General features: G+C 36.2%; 3 protein-coding genes across 6 annotated transcripts in view; 2 read left to right on the forward strand and 1 right to left on the reverse strand.

Annotated features, from left to right (window-relative positions):
- The window catches only part of LOC145223363 (TOG array regulator of axonemal microtubules protein 1-like), a 118,712-nt gene extending 107,471 nt beyond the window's left edge, over positions 1–11,241 (forward strand). For all 3 annotated transcript variants that reach the window (XM_080089788.1, XM_080089782.1, XM_080089797.1), the window contains 4 exons: positions 1,664–1,795; positions 1,856–2,066; positions 3,794–3,880; positions 10,600–11,241. In XM_080089788.1, the coding sequence (XP_079945914.1) occupies positions 1,664–1,795; positions 1,856–2,066; positions 3,794–3,880; positions 10,600–10,832 (663 nt within the window). In that variant the 3' untranslated portion in view covers positions 10,833–11,241. The remainder of the gene's footprint in view (positions 1–1,663; positions 1,796–1,855; positions 2,067–3,793; positions 3,881–10,599) is intronic.
- A 3,881-nt stretch (positions 11,242–15,122) lies between these two features.
- LOC145237072 (troponin I, cardiac muscle-like) lies at positions 15,123–18,578 on the forward strand. 2 transcript variants are annotated; one of them, XM_080099806.1, is made up of 4 exons: positions 15,123–15,296; positions 15,508–15,597; positions 18,182–18,364; positions 18,426–18,578. In XM_080099806.1, the coding sequence occupies exons 1-4, from the start codon at positions 15,123–15,125 to the stop codon at positions 18,507–18,509; spliced, it is 531 nt and encodes a 176-aa protein (XP_079955932.1). In that variant the 3' UTR covers positions 18,510–18,578. The 2 variants fall into 2 exon arrangements, with proteins under 2 accessions (XP_079955932.1, XP_079955921.1); XM_080099795.1 differs by having other exon boundaries at positions 18,182–18,498.
- A 5,156-nt stretch (positions 18,579–23,734) lies between these two features.
- Positions 23,735–26,963, reverse strand: LOC145208915 (claudin-7-like). The gene is made up of 5 exons (XM_080079165.1): positions 26,698–26,963; positions 26,509–26,633; positions 26,319–26,438; positions 24,221–24,376; positions 23,735–24,144 (listed from the first exon to the last, which is right to left on the reverse strand). The coding sequence occupies exons 1-5, from the start codon at positions 26,804–26,806 to the stop codon at positions 24,010–24,012; spliced, it is 645 nt and encodes a 214-aa protein (XP_079935291.1). The 5' UTR covers positions 26,807–26,963; the 3' UTR covers positions 23,735–24,009.
- Between the last annotated feature and the right edge of the window lie 889 nt (positions 26,964–27,852).

Genomic DNA, 27,852 nt, shown 5'->3' on the forward strand with positions numbered 1-27,852 from the left:
CGACTTTTTTTATATTGTCTAATATAACAGTTATGGCTTTCTAGAAAAATTTGTGTTAAAAAACTGAACTTGAATGACAATATCAAGGTCAAAGCAAGAGATTAAATTGAAAGTATTTTCCCCGTTCTTTTTTCACCGATTTTTTGTAATTATATGACAATAATGATGCAAAAAGAATACAAACAAAAACTTTTAAAGTTAAGTTAATGCTTTGTGAAAAATTTGTCCTTAAGAATCTAAAAATAACCGCAACATTTGTTTATTGTAAATCCGCATAGACACGCATGTAGGGACCCATTTGTGTTTGCAAGCAAAAACAATCATAAATGTAGATAAAATTGTGTATAGTATAGTAAATTGGTAAATATCGTATAGAATATATAAAATGGAAGTATATCAGAAAGCCACTTTTCTAGTTTTAACAAATATACTACAGAAACAATACTTGGTTACATACAGATTAGGAAAAACATTATTGTTATACACAAGCACTGCATACTATTAAAAGCCGTGTCAATAGGTCATTAAACGGTTGTTGGGTAACTGCTCGGCAATAGGCTGCAGAATAACAATTTGTTTTCTACCCTTGCTGCATAATATATTCTTAATTTGTCAGTGTCTGTGATACTGTCTAGGTTTTCTAGGAAAAGTTCATTTAACTGTTTTAACACTGGCCTTGCACAGCTATGTGGAGGTCAAACCTACAGATTAAATTCTCAGATTAAGAATGTTTTTCATATTCTTTTTTTTTACAACCTTTGCTTCTACTAATTTGCTTTCTACTAATTTGTCCTTCTTAAAAAAGAATCTTAAACTAATGAATTTGAAAACTCTTTTACCATGACTAATTCATATGAACACTTGTGTGGGGACCCATTCGTTTTTGTTAGCAAAAACAGCATGGTCTAGATCAGGGGTGGGCAACCTACAGGCCTTATTTCTAAAAAGAGGGATTGTTACGTACAAAGAAAAAATCATTGTGTGTTTGACTTTGCCTAGCACTGCGATGCTACTGCATGATCATCGTTGCGGCCCGCCGCAATTTATCACTACTTTTTGGCCCGCGCATGCAAAAAGGTTGCCACCTATGGTCTAGATCAAATGGTGTGTATACTAAATCGGTACATATGATATAGAATATATAAAATGGAAGTATGTAGGAAATCCACCTTTCTAGTTCCTTAGTTAGTTATGATAGTAAGTTGTTAATCCAACGTTTGACCCCAGGTGAACATGCAGTTAACTCACAGCACCTAAAATGTGAAACTTTGTGTTGTAAAAAACTGTAAAACAGCACCTAAAAAAATAACTTTACTTAGTTTCTTACTTTGTTAGATGCTGCGATGTAGGTATTTTAAAATTTTGTAACTTTTAGTTAAATTCACTTTTTTTCACCTTTTCCCCAAAATATTTGTTTCTAGGTTTACCAGTGCTTTAGGTCAGAGATCCAAGCCCTAATGTGCTGAAATTTAAAATTGTTGTTTGTATTGGGTACCTCGTTTGTTATTTAAAATTTTAACCTGATTGGCCCAGTGGTTACCTTTACTGCCATAATATGTGTAAACTGGACAGTCAAACAGACAGAAGTCCCTTGGGAGACATTTACTAGATTAAATTTTCTGTCACCAAGCTGTTTTTTAGTGAACATGATTTATTTTTGCAGGACCAGGAACAAGTTAAAATCCTTTGTCAGGAATTAAATAATGGTTCTTCTGATGAAAGGAAAAAGGGTGTTAAATCTCTGTTGGCAAAATCTGAAGAAAGTCCTTCACTTATCAGTGAAAATATGACAAAGGTAGATTTAAAGTGTTTGTAGTGTTTCACAGAACAAAAAAAAGTTATTTGTATCTTAAAGATTATGGATGCTTATGGCACTTTATTAGCCACAGCAAACACCAAGCTCAATTCTGTTGCATTGGAAGCTATGCCGAAAATTGTGTCTATATTTGGTGATGGGCTTAAAGAGTCTCTGGGAAAACTGCTACCAGATATTTTTAAGCTTTTACAATCGAAACCTAATTCTCAACTTGCTCTAAAAGTACTGGATTTCATCACTGAAAAAATTGGTAATTTCTTTGTTAAGAGTTTACATTTTTGTCACTTACTGACATGTGAAATGTTGGTTGTCACAGTCATGATTGGCTTTCAAATTTTGGTTTGCTTGTCGCACACAGCTTGGCTTTACACTAACCACAGCCAGACATGGGGTCGAATACATGCGTTCTGTATTTGAATACTTTACGAATACCTGCATGACTGTATTTTCGAATGCATGAATACTTTAATAAATTTTGAGTGAGAACAATTCGAATGGTATTCGAATAAAACAAGAAGTATTTGTATTCATGAATTGTTGGCCCAAATACAACAACATGCAATTCGAGTACTATTCGAATAAACCCAAGCATCTATTCATAGTCATGAATACGTACGCACTTTTTGAAGTCCAGCAATTCGAATTGTATTCGAATAATGCGAGTCAAGTATTCGTATTCACGAATTGTTTCATAATATGTTTAAGTGGCAGCAACTCGAATTGTATTCGAATAAAATGTGTCAAGTATTTGTATTCGTGAAAACTTGACCAAAAAACAACAACGTGTAATTCGAATAAACTCCAAGCGTGTATTCGTATTCATGAATACTTACATACTTTTTAAAATGTATCAATTTGAATTGTATTCGAATGAACAGTTTCAGTTATTTGTATTCACAAATTGTTTAGTTGTTGTAAGAAGCAAACAATTCAAATGCACCGATTCCGGTAATTGTAGTTGCGGTTAGAAGGTACTGTATATGAACAAAAAGTAACATTTGGGTTTATGCATTGCAAAATTATCGGTAAAAATGTAATCCAACGAGCTTTGTTTTGCCACATTAGCTTGACTGATTTAAATCTCCGTTGTATAAATTTCCCAAAATTTACATGAGATGTTTGTTTTACAAACACACCACACCTGTCATGTGCTGAGAACAACCTATAATGCTGCAAGCTTTGTAACACAATTGTATTTATGTTACTTCATAATCAAAGTTTTATGTCTCATTGTTTCGTAGCAAACAAAAACTTGTCAAATCAGGTCACATTCACTGCCAAATCGAATTGATTTCGAATCTATTTGGCAAAAATATGTGGCAACATATTCTCGACTACTCCCGGTCTGGAGGTAATCAACAATTCGTATTGTATTCGTAAAAAAATACCGTGTATTCGAATGTGCAAATTCTTAGGTTGGCAGAGACCTACAACAATTCGAATTGTATTCGTATAAATATAGTCATGTATTCGATTTTACGAATTGTTACGTTCTCAAAGGCCCGCAACAATTCGAATTGTATTCGAATGAATTTACTCATGCTTTTGTATTCATGAATTGTTGATTCAAAAGTTTACATAAACTATTCGAATTGTATTCATGCACTATCGAACGAAAGCCAAAATCATTCGAATACAGCAAGAAGGTGGCAAAACCTGTATTCGAATGCATTCGAATATGAATGACGAATACGAATTGCCCCATGTCTGACCACAGCCCTATGGTGTCCTAGTTTTTTAAGTGCAAAATTGTTTGCCTGATAATTAAAGTATCCACTTGCTTAATGCAACAGCACTGCTTCTCTGTTAAATAAACATTAGTTAAATTTGTTATTCATTTCCTGCAACTAAATGTTCAAGCTCCTAAATCCACTATGTTTCCATACTAAGTAGAGATTTACATGATGTATTAAAATCATTGTATTTTGTTTCACTATGCCATACTATGCGTATGGAACAAATTTTGTATACATTTAGATCCTGCCCACCTTCTCCACCCTGTAGGACATGCATGTTTGTATGGCTCAACAAAGTCAAGGCAAATTGCTATTGGAAAGTTTCGAGGTAAAAATTTAATTACTTCTCTTTGTATATTTTTTGAATACAACTGTGTTTTGTTGAATTGGCCCTGGCCAGAAAATGAACGAGCTGATTAATGCATTTTATATGTAGTAAAACTAGGGTAACGGGCCAACCCCACTAGAATACCCAGATAGTATTACATACACTGCAAAATTAAGAAGTCACATTAGGGCAAAAGTTTAACAACATGTTATTTGTCTAACTTTGTTTTGCAAAACATATACGTTGACTTGCTGTAGCCTCTTGCCTTGCGGTATTCGGATGTGATTGTTTTATTGATGTAGTTTAGGCCTTGGAACATGAGCAATAACATTAATGTGGTGGCTGAATGTTCAAATTAGGGTGTCCAACGACATTAGATGTGAAGTTGAAATTTTTGTGGCATTTATAACAGAACGACATGCTTAAATCCACTTAAGAAGCAATATGGGCGAGCAAAGACTTAACAGTTTAGCACAAATTCCCTAAAGTTTTAGATGTACTGGCTGTATTTCAGTATATTTAAGGTTTTGAGGCTCGAATTTGTTGGAATTGCCTTGTTATATTTAAAATGTTAACATGCGAGAAATTTACAATTATATATTAAGTAACACTGCTTGTTATGATTTCACTCTGATTTTTTCTTTTTTCTGCCGAAGCGTTTCCATGCACTTTTGGCATGAAATCTTTGGTGGATTTGGATGAAACTTTCACAGATGGTAGATATAGTTATGTAGATGTGCCATCCGCTTCGTTTTAGTTAATAACCCCAGTATTTACCCCGCTAGCCCCCAAAATGTAAAACGTTTTTGCATGTTGCTGCGCACCACAAACGAAAAATTTCTGTGGAGTAACAGTATAGTAAAGGTACCAGAGAATATGCTACTTGTGTTTGTGCATTACTTGGAGGGTGTTTTTGCACATGCCAGTCACAGGGGTGTTAACAGCCTTATGACGTCAGATGTGTTAACAAATGTTGCTAAAAACACCTCTAGTGGCCAGAAATTTAAACATTGGCCGATTTGGATAAAAGCTTACACGACTGTTGATTGGGTCATTGTAATTTCATATTTTTTGCTTTTGGGTGTAGAAGCCCATTAGTTGCCCTACTAACCCCCTAAAATGGGTGAGTTTTTTAAACGGTGTCGGAATTAGATGAAATTTGGACAGCTGGTAGAATTTGTCATTTATAGGTGTCAATTGTTGTGTTTAACCCCGCAGCCCCAATATTACCTCTCTAGCCCCCTAAAATTGGTGAATGTTTTAAACCAGGGGTTCCCAACCTTCTTACGATATCGTACCACCTGGACGCTCTGTACTGCCACGCATACCACTTCTTGCAGAACAACTCATTTGATTGTAACGTTCCACACGTTTTGTAGGTTACCAAATCAGTTTTATTATTACCTTAGTTTGCCTGTACGATCTTATTCAAATAGAATCCAACGATTAAAAACGATAGTTACAGATACAAAACACACACAGCAATCTAGTCACACCACGAGACAAACGGGCGTCAACCTCACGTAATCTCGACTCCAAAACTTAAACACAGAAATCATAATCGTTACATTGATCGATTCATATGTTATCAAAAGCAGAATATTGGCCACGCGGTGTAAATTTGCTACATGACATAGCCCACTGTCCCACAGTATTGTAGGGCGCTCTAAAGCAACTGTGCTTCTTGTTGACAACTGACATGACCTGCAGTTAAAGATCGTAATGATACGAAACAACTGGAATAGTTACGTAACAATAAGAATAGGCTTCGGGACTTTTTTGTCAACAAAACCAGAAAACTAAATATAAAGTTGTGAATCCAGGTTTTTGCAAAAAAAACGGAAGCTACTCGCGTACCACCTGAAAAACCTTCGCGTACCACTAGTGGTACGTGTACCACAGGTTGGGAACCCCTGTTTTAAACAATGTCCGAATTGGATAAAATTTCAACAGTTTATAGAGTGTGCTATTTATAGTTGTCTATTGTTTTGTTCAACCCTTAGACCCCAACATTTACCCCACTAGCCCCCAAAATGGGTCAATTTTTTAAACAATGTCTGAATTGAATAAAATTTAGACAGCTTCTGGAGTGTGCCACTTATGGGTGTAGATTGTTGTTTTACCCTGTAGCACTATCATTTACCCCACTACCCCCTACAATCAGGTGCAATTCGCAATTAAAAGGAGCTGATTGTTGTGTTTAGCCTTTTTTTCTCAGACAGAGAAAAACCTTGTATGAATGGAATGAATATTCATAACTATGAGAAAGTTTGTTGTTGTCAGATAAAACACAGTGACCGGTACCGAGCGTAAATAAATATGCTATTTGGATGAATAGAATGAAATTTGAATAGTTTGTAGTCCATACAGCATATTTATTTATGTTCAGTACCTGTCACTGTATTTTACCTTACAACAACAAACTTTCTCATAGTTATCTCTTGAAATGCATTATTTACAACTTTGCATGTGTGGGGACCCATGAGTTTCTGCCTGCAGAAACAACCAATGTTATAAAGACAGTAGATAATATGGGACCCATTATAAAATAAGTGTAGGAAATATAGTAATGTTTTAAAGTTGGTTATAATGTATATGCAATGGCAATATGTGCTAAGCCACCCTTCTAGTTGAATATACTATTTTGAGACCCAATTGTTGTGGTTTGCCCTGTAGCACCACAATATAACCAACTGGCCCATAAATGGACTCTTTTAACAATGTTCAAATTGAATGAAAATTGGACAACTTCTGGAATGGAATTTGCTGTTCATAGGTGTCTATTTTTTTGTTTTACCCCATTATGCCACTATTTACTCCTTTTCTTTAAAAAAGACCGTTAAATAGCACATACTTCAAACAATATCTGGGATAAATCTGATTTGTATAGTTTGTACTCTACATAGTATTATTATTTAAGCCCAGTGCTGATCACTGTGTTTTGCCTTACAACACCCGACTTTCTCATGGTTATCTGTTGAAATGCATTACAGTATTTTAACTTTGCATGTGTGGGGACCCATGAATTTTTGCCTGCATAAACATCTAAGGTTATAAAAGACGGTGGCTAATATGGGACCCAGTATAAAATAAGCATAGGAAATATATTAATGTTTTAAAATAGGTTATAGTGTATGTGCAACGACAAGATGTGCTAAGTCACCCTTCTAGTTTCAAACCATTTTTTTATCAACCGCTTTTTTTTTTTTATCACGAAACGAATCAGCATTGGACAGAAAAAATATGGACAAGGAAGGGGACTTGTAAATGGCATGCAACCTTAAAACTAAAATAATTATGGGTCCCCTTCCCTGAAGGTTCACCCACAGGCCCCCAAAACGTAATTTTTTTAAAACAGCTGTACTGACTAAAGTACAGCATCTTGGAGTTTCATGCTTTGTTGTTTGGTGCAATGTAAGGTTTTTTAAAGAATTTTGTATCTTTTTTTCGGATTCACCCTTTAAACCCCAAAATAATCGGTTTTAGTTTTAAGGCAGAAATATTTAAAATTGTTAACAATTGTAAAAATTTTGCCAGTTACCTTTACAACCCATAATATGTGTACGCTATCAGTCAGATATGAGTCCCAAGGGAGGAATTCACTTGTTCACGATTAAGGCGGCAGAGCGGGAGTGCTCAGCTTGACGTCCGGACAGACGTTTTACGAGACAGTCGTTTGGGTGATTAGAAATCAGCTGTTTTTTTGTGCAGCAATGCTGTGTCGTTTTATTGAGTTATCACGCGCATTTGCAGTTTTGGTGAAGGTTTTACACCTAAGACGTAATTTAAACTCGATAAACGTACTTCGGTTTCGTTTATGTCAGGCAAAACGTCGTTGATCAACATAAATATGAAAAAATAAACTTAACTTTTTCGAACGCCGCGATAAATGGTCTTTAAATTTTCGTTGTCAGCTAGGCCATCACATAACCACGGGTCACTTAAGGTCAACTTGTTGTATTACAACACAGTTAAGAATTTTTCGTCATAACGTATCTTCTTTATTTTTGACAAATCAATTCAAGAATCAGTACTTAAGTCATGTATAAATTAGGCTAAACGGTATTGTTGAACACTAAGGACTGCATGCTGTTAAAAACAGTGTCAAAAGGTCATTAAACAGTCGTTTTTGCGAAACAAAGTTAAGTGAAAAACAAGTTGTTATGTATATTGCATACCTTTGTAGCAAACGACTTGTTTTATATAGTGTGTAACTTAACAGTTAAGGCTTTCTAGGAAAATATGTGTTTAAAAACTGAACTTGAACGACAATATCAAGGTCAAAGCAAGAGATTAAAATGAAAGTATTTTCCCCGTTCTTTTTTCACCGATTTTTTGTAATTTTATTACAATAATGGTTAAAAATGAATACGGACAAAAACTTTTAAAGTTAAGTTAATGCTTTGTGGAAAATTTGTCCTTAAGAATCTAAAAATAACCGCAACATAGGTTTACTGTAAATCTGCATAATCGCGCGTGTGGGGACCCATTCGTTTTTGCTTGCAAAAACAATCATATATGTAGATAAAATTGTGTACAGTATAGTAAATTGGTAAATATCATATAGAACAGTGTGGTCCAACTTTATTTTGTTGCGGGCCATTCAAAATCGTTAACTTACTACGCGGGCCAAGGTTTAAATATTTGCAGAAAAAAACCTTTTCTGGGTCAAACTCTAGAGCAGGGGCGGGCAACATACGGCCCGCGGGCCGGATCCGGCCCGCAGAAAGTTTCCAGGTCATACATGGTAATGTGGCCCGCGGCCACAGTCTGCCGCAATCCCCCACTACTTGCATACTACGTCAAATTATAGTTGTAACGGACAGTAACGCTCCCCAATAGCAAAAAACTTTCCCGCCGTTACTATCTAAGCAAAAAAAACTATCTAAGTCTGTGGTGTATGCATTAAATTGATGTATGCACTATGTATGGTGACCGGCTATACCTTTTTAATATAACGGTAACGAGCTTTCCCTCAAACTTGTTTCACTTTTACACTTTCTATAGGTCTGCTAGCGCTTCAAAAACTGCGAAGTTTTTGTATCATCCTTAAATTTGATAAATCTAGTGTAAGTTATTAATGTGGAATGTATAGGTTTCTCTTTTGCCGAGTAATGCCCCATTACTTTTAATCAAAATAACAAAAATAGCTATAGTTTGCGCATAATCGTATGATGTTATCTTGTCTATGACGTCACAAACTTTGCTTGGATGCGTTAGAATTGCGTGAAATTGACCCTCAGTGTTGTTGTAGCAATTACATTGGGTTTTAACTGTTAACATAAGCATTCGTTGGTGCTAGGTAAATCTAATTGCACGCAAATGCTCAAGAGTCAAGAACTTCAAGAAAAAACGATATAATGGGGGGCGATATTGAGTCAGTGCCCTAGCAAGGGGGCGATTTCGCTGAAATGGTTGAAGACCACTGGTTTAGGTGGTCAAAAATCCGTTTTAAATCACTGGATAAATATGCGATTAATGTATCGATTCGGGAATCCGGCCCGCCAAGTACTTTATTTTCCCATATCAGGCCCGCCGACTGGAGAAGTTGCCCGCCCCTGCTCTAGAGTAACTATATACCTTTTTTATATGTAGATAAGTTTATTTTTATATTTTATAGTTATTTACTAAGTAGAAGCTGTCAAAAACATTCAGTTTCCACTCTAACGCAAAAATGCCCCTGAACGGTTTATAGAAGCAAAACCCTTTATTACATAACAATGCCTTGTCATGCGTCACAATACGAGATTTTACAGTATTTAGTGTGTGTTAATCCTCACATTTTGAAAACATTGAATTATTGAAAACAAAACTTATAGTTGTCATTAAAATGTTGGGACTTATAATTCGCGGGCTAACAAAATTATCTCGCGGGCCACAATTGGCCCGCGGGCCTGCAGTTGGACCACGCTGATATAGAATATATAAAATAGAAGTATATCAGAAAGCCACTTTTCTAGTTCCACCTTTATGTTGTAGGCCAGGTATGGGGAACCTTTTCGTTTATAAAGGCCACCAAACGGTTTATCGACATTAGTTTAGGCCGCATAGACTATTTCCCAGGCCAAGGAGAGTGGTTTTGAAACATTTTGAGTTACATAATGGTCGTTTTGCTATTTCCGTCGTAGAGTTGTAGGACTCACAGTTCAAGCGAAATAAAATTCCTCACTACATTTCAACCTTACCTACAACATTCAGGATTTATTTAAACTACAATTTGCTTGTTTAGAAATATCAATGAACTAAGAGCAGCTTGTGACATCACAGACGAGTTTAAGACAATTGATTGTGTGCAAACAGTTGTTTTTTTGCAACACAAGTAAGATTGTACAACTTTGGGCTCTTGGTAGTCATACGGAAATCGCTTTTGTGTACCACTATGGGACCATTGGCTCTGGTTGGAAAACCGCTGCCCTAGAACTAATCAAATAGCAATGTGGAATAAAGGTCAAAAAACGTGTTTCTGTCTATTATTCAGCGCCTGCTGCGGTCTGTGATCTCAACATCCTAAAAATGTATTTTGGGCGCACTTAGTGCCCTAAAAGGCCGCATGTGGCCTTTAGGCCGCAGGTTCCCACCTCTGTTGTAGGTGATTCTTATCATTGACAGTTTCTGAACAACTTTGACCTCATCAACGTGTTTCAATAGACACCACACTATTACTGTTCTCTATAACAGATGTTATATGTTTTCATGACCATGAACGTTATACTTTTCAGAGATAAGTTTAAAAGTCGGAAGCAGAAGATTGCAGATTGTTGATAAAGCAGCTTTACCAATTTTATGGAATCTACTTTCATTGTATCAAGGTGCAAGTGCAAATCAGTTAAAAAGAGAAATTGAACAACTTTGTCAGACATATTTTGACCTCTTTGGTGGTAATTTATTAGAAATGGCTGAAGTAAAAGGTGTGAGGAATGTTCTCCAAACTGTTTTACAAACAAAGATGTGATGGAAATTTTAAATCATGCAAAACTCCCATGATCAAATTTTGTCCGAGTTAGGTGCAATTGGAGATTTATTTTCTTTGATTTTATAATGGCTTGGTAAAAAGCAATAACAACACAAAGTCTTAATGCACTACTAGTACCCAAGCGGTTATCCCAACATCGTTGTGGACAACCATGTTTTTAAATTGAGCCCCACACAACTTAATTTATGCGTTGGTAGTATTAATGTAACATAATGCAGAAAACATATCAAGGATGGTTATGTAACATACCTACTTTTGTTTTATTTTTTTATTGCTGAGTGTTTCTTTCCTGCTTTTACTGCATATTGTAATGATATTTTGTGATGTGAACTTTATCAAATCTTCACACTGTGCCAATCAGTAAAGTATTTTATATGTCTAAAATGTATTTAATGCCCTGCATTTTATTTGACTGAGAAACCAAGATTGTGTTGAGATGCTTTAAGTAGTTCAAAGTACAAAATTAGGAAGAAGATTGTAAAAAATACTTAAGGTTGAGTTGAGTTATTTCGCTTGGTGAAAGACAACATAGTAACACAATTGCACTAAAAAAAAGTGTTGGGCACAATTGGTGGATAGTGGTACAACGCGCTGTGTGGTAAAAATTGTTTCAACTGCTGGAACTGTTAAACCAATACTTACTCCAGCAAAACCAACACTTAAAGCTGAAATAAAAGTATTAAAATCATAAATTATATTGATGAAGTTCTCATGCATTTTTGTAAAGTAAAAAATTGTTGATATTTGAATCAACAAGCATTTTTAATGTATCCAACCTAAAATAAGAATGTTTTTAAATTGAGAATTGCACCTAAAATCCTTCAAAAAATTTAAAAAAGGACACATAACTTTTGTTGAATCTAATGTGAAATCTAATGAACAATTTTGTTGAATTGTTGACATTTGAATCAACAAGCATTTTTAATGTATCCAACCTAAAATAAGAATGTTTTTAAATTGAGAATTGCACCTAAAATCCTTCAAAAAATTTAAAAAAGGACACATAACTTTTGTTGAATCTAATGTGAAGATATTTTTGTTCAAAAAGTACCATTTCTTATAAATACGCATAAATAATTTTAGCAGAAAAGTCCTACTTCGAAAATATGTTAAATATGTTTTGTTGGTGATTTTTGAAACTAGAAAATATTTGACTCGATTTCATTGTTTCAAAAGTACGGTTTTTCTTGATAAAGTATTTTTTGCATGTTTTGGGTAAAAAGTTCCATGTTGCAAAACCCCCGTTTTCCTACAACTGCTAACGACGCGTTTTTTTTCTGTATATCCAGTGGCGGGATTCAATTTTTTGTCAGCCAGTTCGCTGATCTCATAAAATTTCGTGAGACGGTTCATATAGAACCGGTGCGAACCGGCTGAATCCCACCACTCTGTATATCCCGAAACAAATTAAGTAAAGTAAGACATCTTAATGGTTTGAAATTTGTTTTGCCGACCTTGGTAAAGATGGTGAAACCAAAGTAAATGTATTGACACTTATGTAAAGGTACAAACCAGTTATATAACACTCTTCAACAAATAAAAAGCGGGACAAATAAAATATTAGTGAGAAAAGAACATTTTACAGTTTTAATACATTAATGGTAGCCTACCATAGCTCGGAAACGAAACTGTATAATACAGAGAACGTTTAAACAAATAAATTGGTAAATTTGTTTCGGGTTGGCGTCGCCTACTGTAGATTTTAAAAACAGTTGCTGATAATAAAAACAGCGTGTCAAGTATATGCCATTAGTATGTCGTTATATTTGCATGCAGTAGTTTTTTATTTAAATTCTCACGGCGAGGCCCTTTAAAACGCACAGCAGCAGAGTCATAACTTTTTTTACTACAACAAGAAAAAAAATTGGACAAAAAAAGCAAAACGTGCTTAGAACATGGGCTATGAACACAAACTTAGCACAATTTTAGTCGCTCATTTAAAAAAAAAAATTAGGCTAGGCCTACCTATAATCGCTTAACTGCAGATGAAAGCATATTATTATTATAACTACAGGAAGTGCACTACAAACAGAACGGATTTAATGAGAAGATCTTCATGTTACTTCTTCCATCGAACGCACTTTCCTATTATTTTAAAATAATATGTTGTGATGTCACAATTCGACGAAAGCCTCTTCTGTTTAGACCAGGGGTTCTTAAACTGGGGAGCGCGCCCCCCTAGGGGGGCGTGAAGGGTTCGCAAGGGGGGGGGCGCAGCACAATCTGGCTGCAAAGTTTTCACTTGCAAACAATTGTAAATGAATGCATTGGAATTATGTCGGCACTGATTTCGAACTTATTGTTTAAAGTAAACGCTTCATTACTCTGAAATGGATGTCCAGTTGTACTAACCAAATTTTTCTACACTGCGGGCCGGATACGTTTAATACTAATTCGCACATGCCGCATAGTTTACATGCCCTAGTGCCGTCTTCTCAAGCTTAGCCCACGAGTTTATTTTTATAGGGGCGGCAAGATTATTTTTTTGGTCTTTTTGAAAACCCATTTAAAATCTGTTAAATTGTCTCATCTTACAAGGAATGTGTGTATGTTATGTCACAAGTAACACAATAAGGCAATTGTTTGCGCACAATTAACAAATTTTGTTTTGTCTGTGACGTAATAAACTGGCTTTGGATCAATCCTGGGCGTTGCAATCCTATGAAAGTCGGTAATATTAATTTTACATGTCGTAACAGTAAACTTTCGTAAGGAGTAGATTAATTTTTGACAGTAACAAAGTTATCAATACGTTTTGGCAAACCTAAAAAATGGGATCGCGGGCCGTAGTTTGGTGACCCCTGTACTATAGTCGGCTGCACATTCTTTATTTGTTCGCAATTTCGCATTAGAGATTGCCTTGACTTTGAGTGAATCAACAATTTCTGGGCAAAATATGCGTAGTTTACAAGAATACTGGCAACGTGGCTCTGTGCGCGCGCAAAAAAAACTTTTTTTCCCAACTTATCAGTGTTGAAGTGGCTTTTTCTAACGATTGGAACTAACTTGACAGTAGCTTAAGACGGACCTACGATATATGTTGTTTTTAAAAAAAACAAGACAAGCATCATCAGTGCTAACGTTTTTTAGGGGGGGCGTGAGAATCAATAAATAGTGTCCAGTGGGGCACGGCCGAAAAAGTTTAAGAACCCCTGGTTTAGACAGTCGCGCACATATCTAGGTGGACAAAGTGGGGTAGTGCAACGCCGAGAGGAAGAATGGACCTTTTCAACGAAATCCGGATTGTCGCACTGCGCGTTCTACTTTTGGCCCAGCAGGTAGGCTACAGTTTTGGCTTTTTGTTATTCCACTTTCGTACTTTACTATTCGGATATCGTCACGATTTGAGGATTCATAAAAATCTGACATTTATTTTGGGCAGAATTAATGCAGTTTTGCTTTAAAAATTTGTGTTCAATGGTAGCATACTCCAATTTCAAAACCCAATTTTTACACAAAGTAAAATCAAAATTGTCGACGCCAAAATAGTGAGCAATGTGGACCTTATTGATACCACACTGCATTATATTGATTTTATTATTTTTGTCCCAAGTTGAGATAAAGTTGCACTCGTGCAAAATAAACTCAAATGAAATACTTCGCGGCACATTTGGTAATCTCTCTCTACACAGCGCTTAAAACACATTAAACATTTACGAAAAGGAAACATCTGTTAATGTCAATCTTGTTGGTATAGGGTATGATATGTCATAAATATAAATACACCACATTAAGCTATCCCCTAAAGTAATATGCAGCTGTCTGGAAAAAAGGCAATGCTGTTTTCCAGCAAGTGCTAAACAGTGTGACAGAGTGTATCGATTCCAACTGTATTCATACCATACACTGCGTTTTTAACAGATTAGGTTTGTTTTTAAGTGAAAAACACGTGCAGAAACAAAGATGACGGACGATCAAGTAAGAATTTCAGCAGTAGGCTAAATACGTTGTTTGCAGGCAACCAATAAGAACGTTCCGATTTACTTATTTTACTTAAATATTGATGTTGGTTAATTTGATAGTTGGTTAATTTAAAACATTTGTTATATTGTTACTGTGTCTGATAATGTTTTCAGCGGGATTTGCCACTCTAGTGGTTGGTAGACTACCTCGAGTTGTAAGTCAGGATGTGCTTTTGGCAACGAGTTCGGACTTGCGTAATAAAAAAACGGGCTTGATTCTGGCCACACTCCGCAACATTTGTGTCGTGATATAAAATTTCAATTTCAGGCCTAACTCAATTTTTTAAACTATTTGCAGCAATATGGTATGCACAAGATGTCCCACCAAAGACTAATTCAGTTAAAATCGCTGATGCTAAACAAAGCACGAGAGGATTTGAAACGCGAAGCGGCTGAAAAGGCTGAAGAAAAGAAAACCGCTCTTTCCAAACGCATGAATCCCATAGGCAGCCTTTTAACAATGCAACAACAAGAACTTGTGGTAGATTACAAATAGCCCTAGTATTTTTATACAGGTAATATTTTTAATGTTAAACACTCCCGAAAGTGTAAGTCGGCCAAAAAAAGTATATGGTGCAACATCGTTAGTTCATAAACAGTGACCTTGCATTGCAATCTTGTTTCAAATCAAATACGGTCAAACGCGTTTTGTCCAAAACTTCGGTAACTACTAAAACAAGTTTATTGTGTAGGACCTTTGCCGCGATATTCACTCGAAAATTGATCAGGTGGATGAACAGCGATATGAAATTGCACTTAAAGTAAAAAAGAATGACGACGAGGTAATTTGGATAAGATTTATATGTAGAATGCGTGGCGCAATTCTTCTGCATATATTTTATGACTATATGTGCCACTTGATAGTAATATATTCATGGAAGTAAGTATTTGTCAGTATTAAAAACGGGTATATTGTAACTGTATATTTTTTCTCCGTAGAATGCTTGGTATTTCGTGGTTTATTGAAAGAATTAAAACATGCTTTTTGTTACGTCATAGAAGGTGATTTTGCATTTTGCGTTTTTAGAAACATTAGGAAAAGCCTGCTGTCCTTTTCAAAACGAACCTTTTTTAGCATAATTGAGTGGTTCTCAAACTTTTGGAGCTTATGGAACCCTTACCAACTATTTATGGCCACATATATTGCAGGGTATTGGACAAAAAATGTTGACAGACATTAATTTCGTTAAGTTTTTGTCGAACCAGTGATGGCCATAAGCTGTACCAAATCGGCGTATTTTGTTGAAAACTTTGTGGTAAACAAAGATCGATGGTCATGTTTAGAGCACTAAACGAAATCTGTGCAAGCAAATGCTTATTGATCTGATTTGTGTCGGTATTTACTGGGGTTGGTCCGATACCCTATTTTTAAATCGGTAGACTACCAGTTGCTGCTATTTTACATAAAACTGCTGCGTGACTACACATAAAAATGCAAATGTGTAATGAAAAATTATTATTGTATTTTATTAATACTTCTTTGGGCTAACATTTAAATAATAGAAGGTGTGTTGCTTGTAACCACGTTTAGATGTTGTTGTACAGGTTTGTATTGACGATTATTCCAAAGTTATATTCATGTCTGTTTGCGAAGCACTACAACGGCCTAAACTTGGTGACCTCAGTTTAGGCCAGTGGTTCCCAACCAGGGCCCATGGCCCTCCAGGGGGGCCACGAGCTGTGTTCCGGGGGGCCACGGGCGTAGATTCACAAGAAACACCCACTAAAAGTCATTTTCACTTTAACTTTATTCCCGAATTAAATGGACTATTTCACATACTATTTGTTTATAGTGAGGTTTATCACGCTCATTTACTCTATTAGACCTGTTTAAGGCCAAAATTAATACCGCATTCCAACGCGAGATTGCTATCTACATTTTAAGGGGGCCACAGGTCCTACATGGTAACTTGAAGGGGGCCACGAGGCCAAAAAGTTACTTTAAGGGGGGCCATGGCCCACGAAAGGTTGGGAACCACTGGTTTAGGCGCAATATCTTAGCAATCCATAGTAAGCATTATTTGAAATGTGAGTCGCTTTTACTTTTATACTCCGGCGTCAAAACAAATTACTTGAAAACTAAATCGTCGTTAAAATTGCTCATTGCAGAAATCGTTCTCTAGGCTTGTGTCATGTTCTCAAAGAAGAACAGCAATGACGAAGAAATTGTTTTAAGAGACTTATTGCAAAATAGTGTGGCAGCTACGACAGGCTAAAGCACGTTTTACTTGTGTATGAAAGGTATTGGTATTTTGTCGGATACCGCTAAAACAGTGGTGTTTAACCATTTATGTGTCGCGACCCCTTTTAACAACCAAATATACCTTGCGAACCCTTTTCAACAACTTCCATGTTCTTTTTTTATTATCACGAGAATAAACTCTAACTTTGGGCAAAGACAAAGGGTCTAAGCAAGGTATACTGGTTTGTTCGTGTTTCATACACATTTTGTTACAGCACACAGACACGCTTTATACCTACTACAAGTGTTTTAATGTTTTAACGTTCATTTGTCAATTGCCCACGCGGTGCAGTGGCACTTGCATTTAGTTATCTTCTGTATAGTGACATAAAAAAGCATTTGTTGGGTATTGTAATGGTCATTATAGAAGACAAGTTCAAATGAAATAGTTTTACTGTTTTGTTGTTTTTATTTTGTTATTGCTGATAAACATTTACCTTTAACTTGTTTATCAAAAAGTAAAATGACAAACGACCCCCACGGGGTCGCAGCCTCCTGGTTGAAAACCACTGCGCTAAAGCATCGGATAGATACCGCACATGGAATCGGGTATGGTGCCGATGTAGTATTTTTGGGCCAACCCATCGTTGATTACTTTGACTTAATAGTGCACCTCTTAGGACAATTTAGGCGCTGCTAATTTTTTTTATTGCCTTTAATCCCTTAAGGAAAACACTTTTGTGCGGTTTACACTTTACACCTTCTTTGAAAAGACAAGGGCGTATTTCCCTTTAAAAAATTGCCTGGGGAAATATTTTTTAATTCCAGATTGAGCGATTTTATAGATTTACTTCAATCATTTAGAAAAAATGGTCCCGAACGTTTCATGCGCAACTCGCAACTGGTTTCAATGGCTTTATTAAAGCAATCCTTTTTTTTAATATTTAGTTGCTTATTATGACGGACGTCCCTTTAAATTTTGCAAAGGCCGCATGTTTGCCAGATTGCCTGATCTATACTTTTTCCTTTAGAAGCGTTTAAAGCATTAAGTTAGTATTTTTTAAAAACAAATTTTAGAAATTGGGTAGTAACGGAATTAATGCATTGTTTGTGTAATAAATTATGGCATATAGATTGTGTCAACAGCCTGGACATTTAATTGGTGAATCTACGTTTTTTTTAAGATCGCTGATCTTAACCAGCAAATTTTTGACCTTCGAGGGAAGTTTAAGCGACCGCTTCTTCGCCGAGTCAAGATTTCTGCAGATCAGATGTTAAGAGCTTTGTTGGGTTCAAAGCATAAAGTTTCCATGGATTTGCGTTCCAACCTCAAGTCTGTCAAAAAGGTTGATGTTAAAAAGGACGACGTAAGAAAAACAGTTTATTTAGTACAGTTTAGATACTTTATCGCCAACTTATTCTTTACAGACCGAAGTAAAAGATTGGAGAGACAGCATTGATGCAAAAGCAGGAATGGAAGGAAAAATGGCAATGTTCGAGGGGGCACAGTAATGAAATGTGATGTTTAGTGTCACTCTTATCAGAATATTCGCTTTTTGGCATTTTAATAAACAAGTTGCAGATTTACATTTTGTGAACGGTTTAAGTTAACACACGTAAAAAACATAGTATTTAACGCAAAATGAGCTATATTCGAAGCTACACACAAAAAATTGTGCAAGCAGCTAAGACGTCTGAAAAAAGGTTCGCATAGGGATTCGCTGATTGTCTCTAACCACAGAAATTAATTGGTGCAATTGTACTATAAGCCCAAATGTAAAGACATAGCAATGTCGTTTTTAGGATAGGTTTTAAACCCAAACGGAACAAAACAAAATAAGGTTATTTGTTTCGTGCAATTTATTAAATTTCGTTCTGGTACTGATATTTTCGAAAATCGTTTCGTTATTTTTCGGTATTTGTTTCCTGACAAAAGAATATCCTTTCTTGGTATCACAACTCGGAACCGAACAACAAATGAAAGTAGCAACACACAACAAAGATTGTGGGACGGCTATTACGTCATATAACGTTTATCATTTAAAATAAAACAGATGACTACAAAACAACATCGTTGGAGTTTTGATTTATTATTATCATGGCGCAAAAACGTCAAATTTCAAGCTTTCATGTTAAATTTCAGGAACGAAATAGCGAGAAAAAAACATAACGGTAATTCTATTCCGGTATTTCAAATATTTTCATTTAGATATCGTTCCGGTAATTGGGCTAAAATTTATGTATTCAGTTCCGGTGTTCCGTTTCGTTCGGTTGGAACTCTGGTTTTAAACCCTTCAATTTTTTTTGTTACCTTTATAGTTGTGATTTTTAGGCTAGTTTGGACGAGCGAAATGAAGCTTTTTTAGACTTCGTTCTGGCAACACTAAGCGAAGCAAAATAGCTTGTTTCCTGCAACAGTAGGCTACGGAATTTGGAACTCCATAGCACCATACCAAATAACGAACAGCTAAAATGTACACATTAACGCCGAAATGTAGTATAAAACCGTCTCAATGCGACTACAAAAAAAAATTAAAAGAAAAATATTCTAATGCGCGAAAATGTGGTTTTGCGATTCTGAACGACCGACCTGCAAGGCTGAGTCTCACAAAGGGGTTTGTTACGTTAAAACACGCCCCTTCCTTTCCCACACAAATCACACTTCCCGAACCTCGCGTAATTATCCGCAGCGACAACAACCACAACGTCGTATACAATCAGGAACAGACAGAAACAGGAACGGTTTTCTTAACAAGAAAACGAAACACATTGACATATGTCAACGCACAAAAACTGCCGTAAATGACCCGCTCATCAACTATTTGGCGACGCAGGTCAACAGATACTGTACAGCAGTGGTCTTCAACCTTTTTCAAAAGCGACCCCAATTTGAAAGAAATTAAATCAGCATCTACATGCGACCCCATTTTTTTCCGATAGGGAGAAACATGTTTTAAGTAATGCCGAAACTGAAACTATTTTCATGTAAATATGCCCGCCTACTTTTCAAGTAGACTTTAAATATTAGCATTCAGCGTGCATTATTACGCTAAAATTTTCGAACCCAAAGCTTTTATTTAATTTGGCCAATCTAATTCGCGTTAAAGCTCACCAGTTTGCAGAAATCAGTAAATTTATGTAGTTTCCCCTGTATTATTTTGGATAATATGTCATTCATGGGGCTCTATCGCGTAACAAAGGGTTGGGCAAACTGTGTTTGTATAGATCAGGGGTCACCAAACTTTTTTCCCTGCGGGCCGGATAAGTTTAATAATGATTCACGCGGGCCGCATAGTTTGCACGCTCCAGCGCCGTCTTTCCAAACTTATCCCCCGAGGCGATTATTATAGGGGGCCAAGAGATGGTCTTTCTACAATCCTATTTAAAATCTGGTAATGCGACTGTTAAATTGTACAGTTGGTCTCATCTTACGAGCAATGCTTGTAGATTACGTCACAAGTGACAAAATAAGGCAATTATTTGCGCACAATTAACACTTATAGTCTTGTTTGTGACGTAACAAACCGGTTTGGATCAATCTTGGGCGTTGTAATTCTATGAAACTATAGGTAATATCAATTCTACATATCGCGACAGGAAAACTTTCGCAAGGAGTAGATTAATTTTTGAATGTTACAAAGTTATCAATACGATTTGGCAAACCAAAAATGTGTTCGCGGGCCGGATGAAATGACCTCGCGGGCCGGATCCGGCCCGCGGGCCGTAGTTTGGTGACCCCTGGTATAGATTATTGAATCACCAGATTGTGACATGAGGTACCAAGCTGCATGTATACTGCAAAACATGAGCTCAGTTTGCGAACTGGAACAAAAATTTTTGTAATAAATTTAAACGCCAACAAATTTAATTTATAGCGACCCCAGACAAAGTTTAGGGGGGCCCACTTGGGGGTCGTGACCCACAGGTTGGAGACCAATGCTGTAAAGCAGTGTTTCCCAACCTATGGGTCGCGACCCAAAGTTGGGTCGCCTGACAATTCTGTTGGGTCGCGTGTTTTTGTTGCAACAAAAGCATCTACTCCTTGACTTCGTTTCGTAGCGTTATTTTATTTATTCCCAAGGCTATAAATTGTTGTCCAATAATAATTTTATGACATTTTGGCCTGGTAGTGGTTAATTCTGTTTGTGACGTCATAATGTTTGTGTGAGATCACTAGTAAGCGTTGTCTGGCTGATAATGCTTTGAGCCAGCTTTAACTTGGTTAAAAATAAACGAATATTATTTGTTTAATTTTTCAAATTGGCTCAGAAATTTTCGAAACGCTTTCCTGATTTACAAACAAAAATCAACCCAAAATAGTAAGAATGTATGTTTTTGGGTCGCAAGAATCCATAAACCAAATTTTGGTAAGTATTTGGGTCGCGACAAAAAAAGGTTGGGAACCACTGCTGTAGAGTACACGTCTCAACAGTTGCAAGACGATGAAACCATCGCAGCCAGCACTTTCGAAAAATTCAGCATGCCATTAGCCACACGTGAAAGTCATGAATTAATTTAGGACACAAGACAAATTAATCACTAAAATACCGACAATCACGCGAAACAGCGTTCACTTGAAGTTTAATTGGTCAGTCGTCACAAACATTTAATTTAGCCTTATTCGACTCTAAAAATGCAACACAAACAAATTAACTGTAATAACGTCACCTTACTCGAACACGTTGTACAGTAAATGAACCACTTCAAAAGTGCATTTCAGCTGTTTCCCTTTACACTGTATTGAACACACTCTCTTCACCCACTTTCGAAGCTATTTTTTAACATTACAATCTCTATGTTTTTTAACAAAAACGTTTTGCATTAATACCAAAGACGTACACGCGAAATGCTTACTATGTTTTGCCGTAGTTACAAACGCTTCTGTGTGAAAAGTCGTTTAAAACGTTGCAAACACTTATGTGCGAAAGGTCAACAAAACAAAACACATGTGACAAATGTTTGAATTGAAAGTCCAAAGTCTGATCAATGAACTTCAGAGACCGATACATATCTCAATGAATTGTTTGGTTATCGTACGTTTTTGAGAGCCATTCGACCTTATTAAACAACGCCAACAAAAGCCTACAGACCTGCTTAGATATCCCACACATTTTAAATATAACCAGCAATATGGCATTATAGCGCTTAAATCAAAACGCCATCAGGTGTGTTAAAACAAAACAAATCTTGTTCATTCGCATAACAGTTTAATGTTTTGAACGGGTATATGATATATATTTCAAGTTTTATGTAATTCGTTTTCGATTGGCAAAGACATATTTAAGGGTCCACACTCTTAAAGGTCAACTTGCAATGTCGTTAATAAAACTTAGTACAATAAAATCGAAAGTAATCTGGAACTTGACAAATCATTTATTGCAAAAAGAAAGGAGTATAGTACATAATTGAAGGGTTTATCAAAAATTTTGTGACTGCGTCTAACATATTTTAGAACTTTAAGCCTTTCGGGCTAAATTCTGTAAGGTGAGAGTGTTTACCATGCGAAATTGCGAGAAACTTTTTTCCACTTAACAGTTTAAAATCACGCCTTTAGAAAGCAAAGTCCATACGAATCTAAAGCGAAATTAAACTTTTGCTGCATCAACAGTTACAACACTAGAGGTTAGTCAAAACGTGGCACAAGAGGGTAGCCTACTTACGAGGTTTTGAGAAAAAGTTTATGTAACCCGTAGATCAGGGAAAATTCTAAGAGATCGTTGAATTTAATTAGATGTTTATTTTAGCACTTAAATAATTGCAATATAAAATTATATCATCATAGATTATATACTTTGAAATACAAACAGTATAAAAAAGACCGTATTTTTATTACAAATAACGAGATTGTTTGATGAAAACAATTGTCTCCAATCAAAACGAAAACTAGTAGAATGTGTCAGAAAATTCAAAACCGGTCTTTTAATAAGATAAAAAATGTATAATGAAAAACATAAAACAAATGTATTATATTTACTTATATCTGTGGCTGCAAACTAAGGCGAACTTTTTACGAATAGTTACAAGTCGTGCTTTTCAGCGCCAAAATCAAGGATTTTAGTGCATGTGAACAAACAAACTTGCATTCTACGAAACCCTTTGTTCTTTGTTTACCGCGTATAGTATACGCCCAGTCGACGCACAGCTTGAGAACTATACTGGCGTATACGCAATCCCTATACCAGTGGTTCTTAACCTTTTTATAACGGCCGAACCCCTACGATATTCTTCAGCCTTTGGTCGAACCCCAAAGTTACATCCTTTAACCCATTTTGTTTGGTGGGTCATAATTAGTTTTTTGTTCAAACGTAGTGGCAACAGTTACTGTTTGTCATTTTGTTAAACTCTGACTTCATAATACAAGCAACTTGTTTCATGATTGCTTTAATTCCGGCAATTTTTACTTTTTACCAAAATGAAGCATTGTATTTTTAGCATCTGTACACAAACATGAAAAAGATGAAGTAATAAGTTTTTGCCAACAAAATTTCGTTGCTTTCTGCTTACGAACAACGGGAACAATACTCTTTGTTACGTCAAAATAAGAAAATAAAACCTTAGTGCAGGGGTGCACAACCATTTTGCTAGGACGGCCGCATCGCAGATTTTTATTTCACCAACGGCCGCCATTTACCTGATTATTTTTGTTTTAAAATACTTGTCAACCGTATCGGTTCTTTGGACAGCGGCGATTCGAAATTGGCTCCTTGATCGGAACGGATGACATTTGGAACACCATGTACCACTTTAGGCTTTTATTTACAAAATGATTGGGCAGCCTACTATGCTACCGACATTTTCGAACACCAGGTTAGTAAAAATAATCAATGCAAATGTAAAATTTCAAAAATCTACTTTTCGAAAGTCTGGATTTAAAAATTACGTATTGTTGGTTTGTAGGTTTTCAATCGGTTATATGTCTCTACGTTTTAGTGCAACAAGTTACATTGCAAAAAAACAGTTCGAAAAAATGCTTATTTCCACACGATATGAGCATTGTTCAACAGTTATAGGTCTAAATATACTCCGCTGCCGCTGGTTTTGGCTTAGGGGGATTGTACGCATAATGTCGTCCTTCATCATGGTCTTCATTTTTCCACGATGAGCAGCACAGTACAAGCCCAGCAATGATGCTTATTGCCATCGAGATCTAAACATGACATAATATAAAAAGCCTAAAGGTGAAGAAGGCTAAGCAAATTATACAAGACTTAAAACCCATTTACCCAGCCGACAAAAAGTGCCTCTCCGTATACGTATCTTGAGTTTTGTGGACGATTAAGAATGTTTGTGTATTCTTGCAAAACATTGGCTGCAAACCAAGAAACTGCGATGCCAATCGATATTCCAGCAATTACATGAAGAAGGGCAGAAACAAGAACCTGCACAATTAAAACGTTAAACAAGTGTTATTTTTTTTATCAAATCAAATGTTGACAGTTCGGCATTCAAAGGTATTGGGATACATTTTTACTAAAACTTGGTATTCTTGCTATTGCAAACTTTTTAAAATATATTTTAGGTTTTCGTTCTTAAGTCTTTTCGGTTTATGGATCGATCCGGCGTAAAATTGCAGCTATTAATGTAAAGATAGGTTGTAAAACATGGTTGTGATACAACAAATGTGTGAAAAATCATGGAATTTATGAGGAAATGGGGACAAAACATTACAACATGGCTTTTAAGCAGTTTCGGTGACTTGAACCACATATGCGCAGCTTGCTAGCTTTACTATCTGATTAATTTTCCAGAGGTCAATTGTAGCAAAAATGTAGCGACCTTCCACAAAAATTACCATTTTTTGGTAACGACACATTATGTCGAATTTTTTGGATTGCACAATTCCTTGTCGAATTTTTTGGATTGCACAATTGCACAATTTTGGATTGCAAAACTTTAAACCAGCGGTTCTCAAACTTGGGTTCGCGGTCCTTTGGGGTTCCGTGAGGCAATTTTGGGGGGACCGCGGAAAGGTTAAAGTAATTCTATAATCTTCGTTGGTGTCAGTTTGTGTCACTAAATACGTTAAAATCACAGTAGAATTGAAATCGACTGTCCCCATTGCTAAACAATAGCCTTTATTGCGTAACAACTGACAATAATCAATTGTTCGCGCACAATCGTAATGTTTTTTTGTCTTGTCTGTGATGTCACATGCTGTCATTGGATTATTGTTATGCGCAAATTGCCTAACTCGCTAAAATCCTGGGATCAATTTTCGTTTTTCTGAAATACACATTCAGGCTTAAGGACCGCGAGCCAACAAAGAGACTTAATGTGCACCAATGGAATGTGTTTGTTCTCTTTAGTATCATAAATCTGGTGTAGCCAGGTTTGGGAATTTAGTGGCGCAGTGGAGCATAGGCGTTTATGGTGACAATAATTGCTGATTGCTGTTCACGCATAGAACACCGGGCTCACAATTATCAAGTCACAATAATATGTACTCAAAAAATTACTGAATTTATGTATACTTTGGACCGCTAAACGTTGGGATTCATTTTTTTGGACAGGCCAAAAAGTATTTGAGGACGCATCGAACCAGTGCACCGCTATCCAATTTATCTGAGTAACTTAAAATAATTAACTGTCATTGTGTGTGTCCTTTAGGTATACTAATCTTCTTGGTTTCTTACTTATACATTAACTCAGTGTTTTTCAACTACAAAACTACAGATGTTTAGCCTACAAAGTACAACATTCATTAACGAATTTTTTTTAAAGATTACAAATTGTGGAGAAATATCGCTTTTTGCTACAACATTCAAGCATTCACAATATTCATCGTATTATTAGAGATTTAAAATTGCTTTAGTTCGAGTGTGCATAACAACGCTAGAAATTTTATTCGGGTGTAGCCTACACGACAATGCTTGGTTATTGTCACCACAAAACAGCCTCACCCAGGGTCTATAACTGCACGCCCAGTAGGCCCGCTCAGTCCGTTCTTATCTTACCAAGCGCGGGTATCTGAGATTATAATATAGTGTTATTTAAAAAAAGACTCACCTAATCCTCAAGGTAAAAGTTATGTTTTGTCAATCGGTCAATTGCGATTGTCGAACAAACGATAATGTGCGCTCTACGACTGTTATCAAATAATGCTCTTTCTTAAATCATACAGACCTAATAATGATAAGTAACTGTCTAGAAATCGAAACACTGTTGGAAAAGCAAATAATTAACTACGCACACTAAAGAAAGTTGGACATATACCCGTAACACAATTGCTAATATAACTCTTAAACTACAGACGATATGTTCTGCGCAAAGTTTGTTTAAATTATGTAGGAAGTTCTATAAATTTAACGAAATACTTCTTACCAGTCGAGACTTAAGTTTAGGATTTCCTGAAGCAACGTTCGTGCAGTCTAAACCCGTTCCACAAAACAAAATTCCGAGAAATCCCATTGCCATACTTAAACATGTGGTTCCTCTAGCCGCCTAGCAAAGAACGTTGATTAGATATCACTTTTTTGTTATTACAGAAAGTTTTACAAAAGTAGCCCAATACTTGCAATGATGCTGGAAGACCCAAGAAAAACGAGTCGTAGTCATCACAGGACCACAAGCCAGTAGTTTGATGAGTGCACCTTACCCACAAACCAGTAGTTCGGTACACTGATTCAATTACTTCTCCTTTTAACAACAACATACATTCATGATAGGCTATAAATATTATTGAAAGTGTTTGACAACTTACCTTCAAGATCACTTCTTCTCCATGTGGGTAGCGCGCAACAAACAATTGCCAGTATCCAACCGATTATGGACATGAAAAACCCACCAACTTGCATTGCACTGTTTACCATTTTATTCAGATCACAAACGCAATACTCAGCTCAAAGTTTATACTCAATACTCAAAGTTTGAGTTTTAAATTAGGCTTCAATTGCGATTAACTGCCAAACACATAAAAATTAGGACATTTAGCGGCCTATACACGCACAAACATTGCTTGGCGTATCTGTGTTCCCCAACTCGGTCCTTGAGAACAAAGAATGTCCCATTTTTCTTTTAAAAAAGGCACAGCTCCTTGTCTTTGTACGGTAAAGTTCCGCCTGACTAGCCAACTATCACGAAACAATCTGTTTGTGGGTGAAGTGCCTTTGTGAGCATTTGATACGTGGCGATCCAAGGCCGTATGATTTACCAAAACAACACTTCAATCTCACCAATTCAGAGAAGTGTAAAAGACCGTTTACGAATGATTGCGCGGGCAACTTGAGTGTTTACTGCCAATTTGTAATCTTAAAATGGCTGTCCACATGTCCACTTTTCTTAGTATATTCTGTTAGCGTTACTTGCTTTTCGTTTATTATTTGGCATAATCTATATCACTGCCGAGTGCGTAAGATATTTCACTGCTGACGGTTTTGCGCGAGTGTTTGATATCAAATGTACAACAATGAAGCAAGAAATGTACACCGACTCTTGAAGCAAGAGTAACATTGTAGACGTAACAATGTAGAATTTGTGATGCGTAACAATGTGCATTGTGATGCAATAAAAGTCACTTGAACAGTTGTGTATTACTCTATTAACAAAGAAATAAAGCAAACAATAAATGCCAATCTTCGGAATGTAAGATCGCCATAAATTGGGCATGCCTTAAAGTTCATAATATAAGTCATTTCGAAAAATACCGCGCGGGCCACTCAGAACCTTCCTGCGGGCCACGGGTTGGACACCCCTGTGGTGAAAAAACATCAACGTTTCATCCAACAGACATTGGTGCAAGCAAAACCAAATTATATTTGTTACTTCACCTTTTTTTATCGTGGATTCTACAACAATGAGAATTAAAAGTCGTATCACATCACCCTAATGAATAATGATCTTGCTCATGTCAAGAACT

The sequence above is a fragment of the Phallusia mammillata genome, chromosome 1 (genome assembly GCF_965637545.1).
Source record: "Phallusia mammillata chromosome 1, kaPhaMamm4.hap1.1, whole genome shotgun sequence".
Classification (NCBI taxonomy): Eukaryota; Metazoa; Chordata; class Ascidiacea; order Phlebobranchia; family Ascidiidae; genus Phallusia; species Phallusia mammillata.

Excerpts from the sequence above, each read along its gene's own strand:
- LOC145237072 (XM_080099795.1), top strand. The coding sequence starts at position 15,123 with ATGCACAAGATGTCCCACCAAAGACTAATTCAGTTAAAATCGCTGATG. Across the intron at positions 15,297-15,507 it reads TGCAACAACAAGAACTTGTG|GACCTTTGCCGCGATATTCA; the intron begins GTAGATTACAAA and ends TTTATTGTGTAG. Across the intron at positions 15,598-18,181 it reads TAAAAAAGAATGACGACGAG|ATCGCTGATCTTAACCAGCA; the intron begins GTAATTTGGATA and ends GTTTTTTTTAAG.
- LOC145208915 (XM_080079165.1), bottom strand. The coding sequence starts at position 26,806 with ATGGTAAACAGTGCAATGCAAGTTGGTGGGTTTTTCATGTCCATAATC. Across the intron at positions 26,439-26,508 it reads GTCTTCCAGCATCATTGCAA|GCGGCTAGAGGAACCACATG; the intron begins GTATTGGGCTAC and ends GTTCTTTGCTAG. Across the intron at positions 24,377-26,318 it reads CTAAACTTAAGTCTCGACTG|GTTCTTGTTTCTGCCCTTCT; the intron begins GTAAGAAGTATT and ends TTAATTGTGCAG.